Below are 12,879 nucleotides of genomic sequence, written 5' to 3'. Positions count from 1 at the left end.
GGGAGGGCCGGGCGGGATGGGGCAGTCCGAGGGCGCGGGCTCCGCCTGGGGCTGCAAAAGCCCCCAACTTGGGGACCTTCGGGTCAACTTCCTCGGGGTCGGTCCTGCCTCTGTCCCTCCCGCCTCCAGGCCCTGCAGCGCCGCCCCAGGGGAGCGGGGTGGCGGACTGGGGTCCCGGCCTGCCCTTGCCCAGCGCAGCCCGGGGGCCCCAGGGACGCGGTCCGCCAGAGTTCTCTCCCCTGGCCGTCGCCCGAACGCGCCCCGTGTGCTGAACAGGACGTGGTGGTGGGGTGTCCCTTGGCGACCGCGGCGGGTGGCGCGGGTTCAGGGCGGAGATAGGGGCTGGTGGCCCGGACCCGGGAGGCGGGGGCGGGCCTGGTGGCGGGGGGCGTGCCAGTGAGGCGGGGACTCGCGCTGATCCCGCCCGGGGCCCGCGAGGGCCCATGGGCAGCCGCCGGGCGGAGCGCAACCTCCGGGCGCAGGCCAGCGCAGGGATAGCGGGCACAGCCCGAGCCCGGGGAATCCTTTCAAGTTCTGGGTTCTCTTTGTTGCGCAATCGTGCCCTGGGGCTGCGCGACTTCATTGGCCCGGGACCGTGACGTCACGCCCTGGCCCCGCCCACAGGCCCTCCTGGGCGGGGAGTCTTCACAGCGGGTAGGTCCGAGGCTGGTCACACTTGCCTTCTGCCCTGCGAAGTGCGGATGTGCCGCGAGGGTGCCGGTTCCGGGCAGGGAGGTGGGAAGCCTCAATTCAGGTACTGCGTGGAAGCTTTGATGTGATGCGAGAGAAACTTCCCAGCAGCAGACACCGACACCCAGCCAGAGGTCTGGCCGCGAGTGGACGCTGCTCCCTGTGGGTCAGTGGGTCCGTGACCACCAGCCTAGAGACAGGTGATGCTCTGATCCCATGCAGCCCGCCCCCTCTCACTCTGTAGTTGGAGATCTGATGTCCACCCCCGAATCTCTGACTCCTCCCCCATCCCAGGACCACTGGGCGCAGTCCTGGACCCAGACCCAGTCCAACCACTCTGGGCTGCTCTGGGCAAGTCACTAGGCAGAGCCTCAGTGTCCCATGTACAATGTGGGGACAGCAGGATCTACCCTGCCGGGCTACGAGGCTCAGAAAGAACCTCAGCTCTAGGCGCCAAAAAGTACCTTGCTCCCAAACATCAGCTAGGGTTTAAGAGGCAAGGACTTGGGTATCCAGCAAGCTGAGATTTGGATTCTGGACCAGCCACATCATGGCTATGTGATCTTGGGCAGGTATCTGACCTCTCTTTGGTCCTTAAAATGAGGTGACAACAGTACCCATCATACGAGATTGTTGGGCGCTTTGATCAGGAGGAGTGTGCCTGTCCACAGGAGGATGCTTCCTCCTGCTGCCAGGGCTCTGCAGTGAGGCGCTGTAGGCTAGGCAGGCAGGAGAACTGCCCGTGGCGCCTTCCTCACCACCCTCCACCAGTGATGAGCAGGAGGGCAGGGTGTGTGGGACCAAAGGGTCAGACAGTGGACCTGCTGGAGAGTCTGAGGGAGGCCTCCCAGTCTGACGGCCAAGGCAGGTAGAAATAGATGCCCAGCCCCCCAGGTACCCACTGAGCCGGGGCTCCTGTTTGATAACCTAGAGGACACTTGATATCTGTGGTCTGTTCTGTGTAGCCTCTGGCCCACAGGGATCACCCCCACCTCGCCCACTCTGAATGCCTGGGAGCTGCCAGGCACCCTAGAGGTTGGAGGCTCACCCGCAGCTCCAAGCTCAGTGTCTTGGCCCTTAGAGACGGCACAGCTCAGTGAGCCAGGAAGGACTGAGGACAGACCTAGCAAGCATTTATTGAGCACTTGCTCTGTGCCAGGCTCTGTTCTAAGCACTTTACCTGGAGTAGCTCATTCGATCCCCACAACCTACATGGTAAGTACTATTACCTCCAGTTTACAGATGAGAAACTGAGGCACAGAGGAGTAACTTGCAGCCCTTACACCAAGCAGCCTTTATATGCTGTAGTCAAGGAGGCCTGCTGGTCACAGGAATGGCTGGTGGAGGGTCAGACAGGGCAGTCTGGCCTCCCGCCTGCATACGGGTTGGGGGAAAGGACCCCCTCTTCAAGGGGAAACCTAATAAATATTTGGATAGAGTTTCCCTGGCCACAAAAGTCTCCTGTCCCCCTGCCCCCAAGAAGTGTTGCTGGTGTGGTCCAGAATGGTCTCCTCCTCCCCCTGGGCCAGGGGTCTGGGGCGGGCACATAGGGCGGGGGCATAAAGATGAATGAGACATATCCCTCAGGGATCCCTCGCTGTCCAGAGGAAGTGAGGCCACTGACAGACTAGCAGAACTCCAGACAGGACAAGCTGGGGGTGCCTGCGGCTGGCCAGGACAGCTTGGCGTTTCCCTGTCCTGAGTGTGGAGATCTTGGGTAAGGCAGCAGTTGGGGGTCATGTAGCTGTGTCCAGTGCAGGAGGTGCCCAAAGCGTTGGGACAGGAGAAAGGCAACAAATGAGAGTAGACAGGCTCTCAGGGGAGAAGGGCCAGGCCTAGAGTTAGTGGGTGCTGCTTCCCATGCTGCCTGCTCCAGATTGTGGCCAGAGAGGCCTGTCCCGGGGAACTTGAGCCAGAAGGACAGGCTAAGGCTTCACCCAGGAAGGCGACCGAGGGCTTGGAGACTGGGAAGAGGGAGAGAGGGACTCACCGCCCAGTCCACTGGCAGGATGGGGCTTCCCCCACATCTGCCTCCCACCCAGCATCCTATGTCCTTGGTTCAGTTCAAAGGCTGGAGGTAGTTCCTCCTTGGGGTCAAAGTCTGGTCTCTGGACTGTCTCTCAGCCATCCAGGGCATAATACCAACCACTACCCCAGGGCAACTGCTGTCTGTGAGACCTGGGCTCAGGGCATGATTTTTTTTGTACTGTAAAAAAACGTATATGCCAATTTAACATTTTTCACATGTACAATTTAGTGACATCAATTACATCAATCATGTTGTAAAGCCGTCTTCAATAGCCATTGCCAAATTTCCACCACCATAAACAGAAACTCACTGCTTCCTGAACAATGACTCCCCCTTTTTCCCTTCCCTCCTGCCCCTGGTAACCACTGTTAAACTCTGATCTGTATGCATTTGCCTGTTCTAGCTATTTCATACAAATGGGTTTGTACAATGTTTGTCCTTTTGTGATTGACTTCACTTAGCATAATGTTTTCAAGGTTCATCCATGCCATAGCATATATCAAGACTACAGTTCTCTTTATGGCTGAATGATATTCCATCGTATGGATTACAGTCATGCACTGCATAACGACCATTTGGGCAAACTGACGTAGCAAACACAACAGCTTCCCGCACGCAACATGTGTATTTCATGTTTTTTGTAGTACAAAACGATTGCGCTGCCAGGCATATAATGGTACAGTACACATATAACCTGTAACACATATGCCTTGATAGTCATAATAAATGCCTATGTTACTGGCTTATGTATGTACTGTACTTTCTATCATTACTTCAATGTAAACTTCCCATACTTACAAATAAAATGTATACTGTATAACAGCGTATGCTTTGACTTGTAGGCAGCAGCATCCAATCTTGTGTATTGTACATCTCCTGAGTGTTGTAGCATTATCTCTCTGTTTAATTTTCGTTTGACAATATTACTGTGAAGTGCGTCATGGCTCCCAAACACAGCAAAACCAGTGCTAGTGATAGCAGCAGCAAGAGGCCCAGGAGAAGTATCGATTTGGAAATGAAACAAAAGGTATCCCATCTAGCTTTGTTAAGTATAATATGGTGTTCACAGAACGTCCAAATCACATAACATCCTATTTCACAGAACATATCTTGGATGTTAAGCAACACATGATTGTACCACATTTTGTTTATCCATTCATCTGTCGAGGATTTTTATTTCCACCTTTTGGCTATTGTGAATAATGCTGCAGTGCACATTGGTGTACAAATATCTGTTTGAGTCCCTACTTGCAAGTCTCTTGAGTATATACCCAGGAGTAGATTTGATGGGTCATAAGGTAGTTCTGTGTTTAACTTTTTGAGGAACTGCCTCTGTTTTCCACAGTGGCTGAGCGATTTTGCATTCCCCAGGGCACAATACTGTCCACTACCTTATAGCACCCACTATGCATGAGCCTTAGTGTCTCAGTCATCTAGTGCTGCTCTAACAGAAATACCACAAGTGGATGGCTTTAACAAAGAAAAGTTTATCCTCTCACAGTCCAGTAGGCTGCAAGTCCAAATTCAGGGCATCGGCTCCAGGAGAAGGCTTTCTCTCTTTGTCAGCTCTGGAGAAAGGTCCTTGTAATGCATCAGTCTTTCCTTGGTCTGGGAGCTTCTCTGTGCAGGAACCTCAGGTCCAAAGGACACGCTCTGCTCCCAGCACACTTTCTTGGTGGTATGAGGTTCTTATGTGTTTCTGCTTGCTTCTCTCTTTTATATCTCAAAAACGATTGCATTAAGACACTAATCTTGTCAACCTCATCAGTATAACCTCATCACAGTGATAGAATTTACAACACATAAGGAAATCACATCAGATTACACAGTCATACAACACTGGGAATCATGACCCAGCCAAGCTGACAGATACTTTTGGGGGACACAACTCAATCCATGACACCTAGGCTCAGGGCTTTAAGGATATGATGTCTGTCCACTCCAGCCTTCCCGTATAGGAAATGTCACAGTCCCTGGCTCAGAGGGGGACACTTGTGTGCAGAACCTTGCCCAGGCCACATAGCTCATGTGCCAGGGCAGAATTCAAACCCAGACTGTGGTGGTGCCAGGGGCTGCCTGGAGTGCCCAGCTGTGGAAGGCCAGCTGGAGCTGACCAGACAAGGCATGCCATCCCCTCCCCAGAGTGGGCATGAGAGTGATAACCAGAACTTCCCTCCCCTCACAGGTCAGTCGGGGGTCAGGAGAGGAAAGGAAGGTTTAAGGACTTATTCCTCCCGGGCGCTAGCCAAAGGAAGTGGGACAAAGAAATTGAGAGTCCTCGAGAAATCCAGTAGGGTAGTCCCCATGGTTTGTGCAAGGATTCTGGAATGTTCCATTGCAAGAGGGCTTATTCTTGGGTGGGGCCAGGCACAGATGGGGCAAGAGCACCTGGTTGGTTCCCAGAGGTTGCAGGTGGCCTAGGAGGAAGCCCAGACTCGAAGCCATGACCAGCAGTGGGCTCAAGTGAGGGAATGTGCACTTACTGGGCACCCCTGTATACAGGCCAAGGTCCCTGGATGGCACAAATGGTTTGCACTTGACTACTAACCGAAAAGTTAGCAGTTTGAACCCACCCAGCAGCACCACAGAATAAAGGCTTGGCGATCTGCTTCGTAAAGATTACAGCTGAGAAAACCCTATGGAACTCAGTTCTACTATGTAACACATGAGTTGGAATCGACTTGATGGCAACTGGTTTTGGTTTTGGTTTTGGAATACAGGCCCCTGGGTGCCAGGGACATGGGCAGGAGCCCCTCCAGGGGAGGAGAGGAGGGCAGAGCATCCTGGCCTGAGCCAGGACCAAACAGGAAATGTGCTTGGGGTGACCCTCCCCACCGCCCACTCCCCATGGGCTCCAGAGCTTCAACGCTTTGGCCAGAGGGAGGGTCGCTGAGTGCTTACTGGCCTCCCCCCTGCAGATGCTCGTGGTCCCTGGTGCCCTGGAGCTGCTGCACAGAAGGGCTACTGCTCTGAGCCGAGGCCAGCCAGAGGAGGATGCCCCAGCCACCCAGCCGCCTGCCTCATCTGCACCATGAATGAGGAGCGGCGGCTGCCTGGCAGCGCAGTGGGCTGGCTGGCATGCGGTGGCCTCTCCCTGCTGGCCAATGCCTGGGGCATCCTCAGCGTTGGGGCCAAGCAGAAGAAATGGAAACCACTGGAGTTCCTGCTGTGCACGCTGGCAGCTACCCACATGCTCAACGTGGCCGTGCCCATCGCCACCTACGCCGTGGTGCAGCTGCGGCGGCAGCGCCCAGACTACGAGTGGAATGAGGGCCTCTGCAAAGTCTTTGTCTCCACCTTCTATACCCTCACCCTGGCCACCTGCTTCTCCGTCACCTCCCTCTCTTATCACCGTATGTGGATGGTCCGCTGGCCCGTCAACTACCGGTGAGCCCGGGGAAGCCATGTGGACTGGTGGGTGTTGCTAGAGAGGGGACGTGTGGGCGTGAGCACGAAGGGCATATCTGATGTACTGTGTGCACACGTCCTCGGTGTGGGACAGGGTGTGCCCAGGACAAGCAGGAGGCTCACAAGGAGCTGCTCTGGGGTGCACAGTGTGCCCATGTAGGCATGCGTGTGGGTACGCTGGTGTCCACTACATACGTGCTTGGTGAGGAGACAGGTGATGATGTTCACAAGTAGCCCCTGTGCAGGGGACAGGGCCTCCGCCATGGTGGTTTGCAATTACTGTGGTGTCCTGGGACTTGGGTGGTTCGGGTCTCTGGGGTAGACCCTGTGGGTAATGCTGGCTCCCTCCGTCCCCCCATGGCAGGCTGAGCAATGCCAAGAAGCAGGCGGTACACACGGTCATGGGCATCTGGATGGTGTCCTTCATCCTGTCGGCCTTGCCTGCCGTTGGCTGGCACGACACAAGCGAGCGCTTCTACACCCATGGCTGCCGCTTCATCGTGGCTGAGATTGGCCTGGGCTTTGGCGTCTGCTTCCTGCTGCTGGTGGGCGGCAGCGTGGCCATGGGCGTGGTGTGTACTGCCATCGCCCTCTTCCAGACACTGACTGTGCAGGTGGGGCGCCGGGCTGACCACCGCACATTCACCGTGCCCACCATTGTGGTAGAGGACGCCCAAGGTAAGCGCCGCTCCTCCATCGACGGCTCGGAGCCCGCCAAGACCTCACTGCAAATCACAGGCCTCGTGGCCACCATCGTCGTCATCTATGACTGCCTCATGGGCTTCCCTGTGCTGGTGCGTGAGTGTGTCGGGCAGGGGTGCTTGTGGAGGACGCGGGCTCTGGGGCAGCCCTGGTTGGATCTCAACCCCTATCCTTTGAAGTGGGCGCTAGCATCATTCCCATTTTACAGATTTGGAAACAGGTTCATCACAGAGGCAAAATAACCCACCTAAAGTCAGAGTAGTGTGAGGGGTATTGAACCCATGTCAGGGGACTGCAGAGCCAGGATCTTTCTGCAACACTGCAGGGGAACTTCCTCCTCTCACCTGGGGCATATTCAATGAAGAGGGTGTACTACAAAGTGGGACAACATGTCCACAGAGTTTTCCTGGTGGGTCCAGGTCCCAGGGTGGACACAACAGAGGTGTCTTAGGTATCTGGAGCTGCTGTAACACAAATAACACAAGTGGGTGGCTTTAAAGAACCAAAATGTATTTTCTCGCAGTCCTGGAAGCTACAAGTCCAAATAGGGTCTCGACTTTGTAGATTCCTTCTTCACCGGTTGTTGTTGTTGTCGTAGGTGCTGTCGAGTCAGTTCCCACTAATGGCAACCCTACGAAAAACAGAACAAAACGCTGCCTGGTCCTGCGCCATCCTCACAATCGTTGATATGTTTGAGCCCATTGTGGCAGCCACTGTGTCAATCCATCTCATTGAGGGGCTTCTTCTTTTTCACTGACCCTGTACTTTACCAAGCATGATGTCCTTCTCCAGGGACTAGTCCCTCCTGATAACATGTCCAAAGTATGTGAGACAACGTCTTGCCATCCTTGCTTCTAAGGAGCATTCTGGCTGTACTTCTTCCAAGACAGATTTGTTTGTTCTGGCAGTTCATAGTATATTCAACATTCTTTGCCAACACCATAATTCAAAGGTGTCAATTCTTCTTTGGTCTTCCTTATTCATATGCTTTTGCATGCATATAAGGCAATTGAAAATACCATGGCTTGGGTCAGTCACACCTTAGTTAAAGTGACATCTTTGCTTTTTAACACTTTAAAGAGGTCAGAAGCCCCAGGCATTCCTTGGTTCCTTGGCAGTCCTCACAGGGCATCTGTCTTCTCTTGTATGTGCTTATCCCTGTGTCTAATCTGCTCTTTTTATAACTCAGAAGTGATTAGGTTTAAGACCCACCCTACACTGGTATGACCTCATTAATATAATATTAGATTGCATTATGGAAAGTAATTACATTACATTATGTTACATTACATCCACAGGTATAGGGGTTAGATTCCAATACATACTTTAGGGAAATACAACTCAATCCATAAGGGGGGCTTTGGTGGAGTGGGGATGGGAGAACCTGGAGCAGGAGGCAGGACAAAGCCAGGGCAGTCCTTGAGTGACTGCTAAATAGTTGGACTCGATCCTAAGGGCTGAAGATGGTCAAAGTGAGGGCTGGTCCGAGGAAGGCCCTGCTGATAAGGGTCCAAGGCCCAAGGAGCTGCCTGAGGCTCCTCTCTGTGGAACCCAAGAATGAAAGTACAGGCTCAAGGGCCTTCCTGTGCCAAAGTGCACCAACCCCTCCTACTCTCGGGCTTTGGCCCAGCTCCCCCCACCGAGGATCTGGAGTTGGGGGAGGGGGGGCCTAGGGGCAAGGACCAGCCTGAGAGGCTTTGAGCAGCTGGGCAGGGCTGCGTCCCTGGAGTCATTCCAGGACACCAGCTCCAGAGAGAGGGTTGGCAGGTGGCAGCCTCAGAGCTAGGGTTGCATACGGGCTGCAGCGCCTACCCTGCTGACCTGCTGCCCCAGTCCTAGCAGGCCAGCTACCCCCAGGCTGCAAGGCCTCATGTGTACAGTGGGATGGCATCCCCAACCATGCTGACTGTGACGAAGGAGGGAGTATGGGTGAAAGTGCCCTGTGGGGGCCAGAGACATCAGCTGGGACAAGGAACAGGAGAAGGGGCCCACCCCAGCTCTCCTCAGGGCAGGGAGGGGGTGCCATTAATGGGCCCATTCCGTGTTACAGGCATGTTACAACTACCATCTGGAATGCTTACCTAACACTTTCTCTCTCTCTATATATATATATTGTTAACTGACACTGAGGTGGCTCCTGACTCACGGCGACCCTGTACATAACAGAACAAAATGCTGCCTGGTCCTGCGCCATCTCCATGATGGGTTGCAGATCAGACTGTTGTGACCCATAGGGTTTTCACTGGCTGAGTTTCAGAAGTAGACAACCAGGCCTTTCTTCCTAGTCCATCTTAGGCTGGAAGCTCCACTGAAACCTGTTTAGCATCATAGCAACATGTAAGCTTCCACTGACAGACCAGTGGTGGCTGTGCATGAGGTGCATTGACTAGGAATTGAAACCGGGTCTCCTGCACAGAAGATGAGAATTCTACCTTTATAGAACAGGATATTCTTAGCCCATTTTACTGATGAGACACCAAGCTCCCGAGAGGTTTAGCAGCTTTCCGAGGGTGACATAGCTTGCAAATGGCAAAACCAGCACGATGTCTGCACCATGTCCCACACTTCTTCTCTGTGGTTAGTTCCTGGGGCTGTCATAACAAAGTATCACGAAATGGATGGCTTAAAACAGCAGAGATTTATTCTCATAGCTCAGGAGGCCAGCAGTCCAAAATCAAGGGCGTGCTCCTTCTGAAGGTTCTAGGCTAGGATCCTTGCCTCTTCCAGCTTCTGGTAGTTTCTGGTGTTCCTTGGCTTGTAGACACATCACTCAAATCTTTGCCTCTGTTGTCACATGGAGTTCTCCCTGTGTGTCTCTGTGTCCAAAGTTCCCTTGTAAGGACACCTGTCATTGGGTTAGGGCCCACCCTAATCCATTATGACATCATCTTAACTTGATTACATCTGCAAAGACCCTATTTCCAACCAAGATCCCATTCACAGGTCCCAGGAGTTAGGACTTCAACACATCTTTCTTGGGGGACGCAATCTGACCCACAACATTCTGTTTAGGAAATAGTTAAATGTCACTCTTAGGATGGGTAATGAAGGCTGTCTTGGGAGAGGGAGAATGGGGCTCCCTAGGCAGTGACATAAAGGCTGTCTGGGGTCCAAGGCCTAGACCCCCGCGGGAGGCCACTGGCTGTGGAGGAGCAGAAAGGCCCCTGAACCAGAAGGCTGGAGACTTGGGTCCTCCAAGCCTCGGTTTCCTCATCTCAAAAAGGGGACAGAAACCCATGCCCCCACCTCTCCACGGCTGTCATGAGGGTAGGGGTGCTGGAGAGAGAGGCCGGGCAAGGAGGAGCTAGAGTTGACCCCAAGGGCTGGGGAAGGTCAAAGGGAAGTGAGGGAGGGGCGTTGTCTTGGTTTCCTAGAGGTACTATAACAGAAACACAGAAAGTATTATCTCACAATTCAGAAGGCTAGGAGTCCAAATTCAGGGCATGGGCTCTAAGGGAGGTTCTCTCTCTGTCTGCTCTGGGGGAAGTTCTTGTCTCAGCTTCTCTATCATGGCGTTCCTCGGTTCCTTGGCAGTCTCCGTGTGTCATCTATTCTCCCCCCATCTGTGCAGTTTCCTTGTCTCTGTGTCTATGTTGTTGTTGTGTGCAGTCAGTGGATTCTGACTCAGAGCGTCACATGCTGCTCCTTGTATCACTCAGCAGTGATTAGGTTTAGGACACACCTACACTGGTATGGCCTCAGTAATATAACAAAAGAATACTTGAGTGGTGCAAATGGTTAAAAACTACTAGCCAAAAAGTTGTCAGCTCAAGCCCACCCAGAGGCACCTCAGAAGACAGGCCTGGCGATCTGCTTCTGAAAGGTCACACCCTTGAAAAGCCTATGGAACAGTTCTACTCTGCACACATGGGGTCACCATGAGTCAGGATCAACTCAAAAGCAATTAACAACAACAAAGAAAAACCTATTTCCAAATAGGATTACATCCACAGGTATAGGTGTTAGGATTCTAATACATATTTTGGGGGGACACAATTAAATCTCTAACAGGTGCCAAGTGCCGCCCAGTACACTGTGAAGGGCGGTGCACACAGGAGTTAAGACTGTTGATATGGGTAGCAGGCAGCTCTTGGTGAGTGGGGCTTGGGTAGCAGGCAGCTCTTGGTGAGTGGGGCCTGGGTAGCAGGCCGCTCTTGGTGAGTGGGGCCTCCTACCTTCCACAGGGCTCTTTCCTTCCTTGATCTCTGAGCCCCGCCCCTCTCTCTTCCTCCCCTGGCAGGGGGTTGTTGGGTCTGCCATGCAGATGGGGACACTGAGGCTGGGAGGGGAGCTGTACGATTGGTAGGGTCCTGCAGTGCCAGGCCGCATCCTTGTGTAGGTGGTGAGCTTCAGCAGCCTGCGGGCAGATGCCGCGGCGCCCTGGATGGTTCTGTGCGTGCTGTGGTGCTCCGTGACTCAGGCCCTGCTTCTGCCTGTCTTCCTCTGGGCCTGTGACCGCTACCGTGCTGACATCAAGGCCGTCTGGGAGAAGTGCATGGCCCTCATGGCCAACAACGAGGACTCGGACGATGGTGAGGCTTCCCTGCATGGCCCTGGAGGGTGGCATCTGGGTGGGGTCTTGGGGTCAGTAGGAACACAGCTGTCAGGTCACCCCTATGGCCCTTAGGTCACCCCTGTAGCATCCCAAAATGTACCTGAGCCCCTAAGGGAACCAAGTATGGGGGTGGGTATCCCACAGGGCACCCCCTGTGTGACTTGGCTATCCCAGGATCCCCATTAATTAGATGTTCTAGAAACCACTAAGTGTTTCACCGGGTTCACCCCCTACTTAAGGCGTCCCCAGATGAACTGGCCCAGGGGCTTCTGTAGACACTGGTCCTATCTGCCAAGAGCAATATCGGTGTTAACCTAGGCTGAGCCTTTGCCCGTGCCAAGTACTGTAGCCCCTTGCATGCATTATTTAGTACCCCCAGCAGCGTCTGGGGTAAACTCAGGCCCCACCTCATATTCTAGATGAGACTGGCTCAGTGTGTGACCTGCCCAGTCTCACAGCTAAAGGGTGGCTGAGTTGGGATCGAAAGCCAGGACCCAGTCCTTCCCCTTTTCACTGGCCAGCCCCCTTCCCTCGGTGGCAGGGTCTGGGAACTTGCTCTCTGATGCCCTGATCTTTCCATGACCCTGAGCCTCTGCCCTGCCTGCAGAGACCAGCCTAGAGGCTGGCGTCCCCTCGGACCTGGTGTTGGAGCGCTCCCTCGACTACAGCTATGGGAGTGACTTTGTGGCCCTGGACAGGATGGCCAAGTATGAGCTCTCTGCGTTGGAGGGGGGCCTGCCCCAGCTCTACCCCCTGAGGCCCCTGCAGGAGGACAAGATGCAATACCTGCAGGTAGGGATACGGCAGGCCAGGAACACCGTGTATGTGGGGGTGGTGTATCCTGATCCCCCCCAAGGCCTTTTTCCCTGACCTCATCTCATGGCCTGGCAGCTCCAGTAGGTGGCTTTTACCCTCTGGGGATGGGCAGTAACTGGCCCAGGGTGACACCCTGTGCAGGTGAGCTGAGGTCAGATACCCAGCCCCTGCCCCTGTCCCATGTTCCTTGGTGCCCTGGAAGGGCAGTACTCTGGTGCATGTGTTATTTCTTTGGGACTCAGCACTCTCTTCAGGGGGCCCTCTCCCTAAGCAGCCCAAGCTCTTGACACCAAAACAGCCTTGGGGACAGTTGCTACTAGTATGCCCCACATCTCGAAGTTCCGAACTACATTGCCAGGGCTTAACACCTGGCCCCTGCCCCACAGGCCGCCCATTTTCCAGAAGGGCAGCTGGAGGCCCTTCTGCTCGAAGCTGAGGCCCAGGGTCTCCACAGGTCCCGCCCACGCGGCGCTTTTCCCATGACGACGCGGATGTGTGGGCCTCAGTGCCGCTGCCAGCCCTCCTGCCCCGCTGGGGCTCCGGCGAGGACCTGGCCGCCCTGGCGCAGCTCGTGCTGCCCGCACGCCGTTGCGGCAGCCTGCTGGCCTTCGCCGAGGACGCGCCCTCGTTCAGCCCGCGCCGCCGCTCAGCTGAGAGCCTTCTGTCGCTGCGGCCACTG

At 54.6% G+C, this 12,879-nt stretch overlaps 1 protein-coding gene across 1 annotated transcript in view; it reads left to right on the top strand.

The window, feature by feature from the left end:
- The first annotated feature begins 5,643 nt into the window (after positions 1-5,643).
- The window catches only part of GPR153 (G protein-coupled receptor 153), a 7,693-nt gene continuing 457 nt past the window's right edge, over positions 5,644-12,879 (top strand). Inside the window, exons 1-5 of the mRNA XM_023739418.1 lie at positions 5,644-6,106; positions 6,492-6,921; positions 11,169-11,361; positions 11,992-12,176; positions 12,655-12,875. Coding sequence (XP_023595186.1) covers positions 5,751-6,106; positions 6,492-6,921; positions 11,169-11,361; positions 11,992-12,176; positions 12,655-12,875 — 1,385 coding nt within the window. The 5' untranslated portion in view covers positions 5,644-5,750. The remainder of the gene's footprint in view (positions 6,107-6,491; positions 6,922-11,168; positions 11,362-11,991; positions 12,177-12,654; positions 12,876-12,879) is intronic.

The sequence above is a fragment of the Trichechus manatus genome, unplaced genomic scaffold (assembly GCF_000243295.1).
Source record: "Trichechus manatus latirostris isolate Lorelei unplaced genomic scaffold, TriManLat1.0 scaffold00133, whole genome shotgun sequence".
NCBI classification, from domain to species: Eukaryota; Metazoa; Chordata; class Mammalia; order Sirenia; family Trichechidae; genus Trichechus; species Trichechus manatus.
This window is presented reverse-complemented; position numbering and strand designations above follow the sequence as displayed.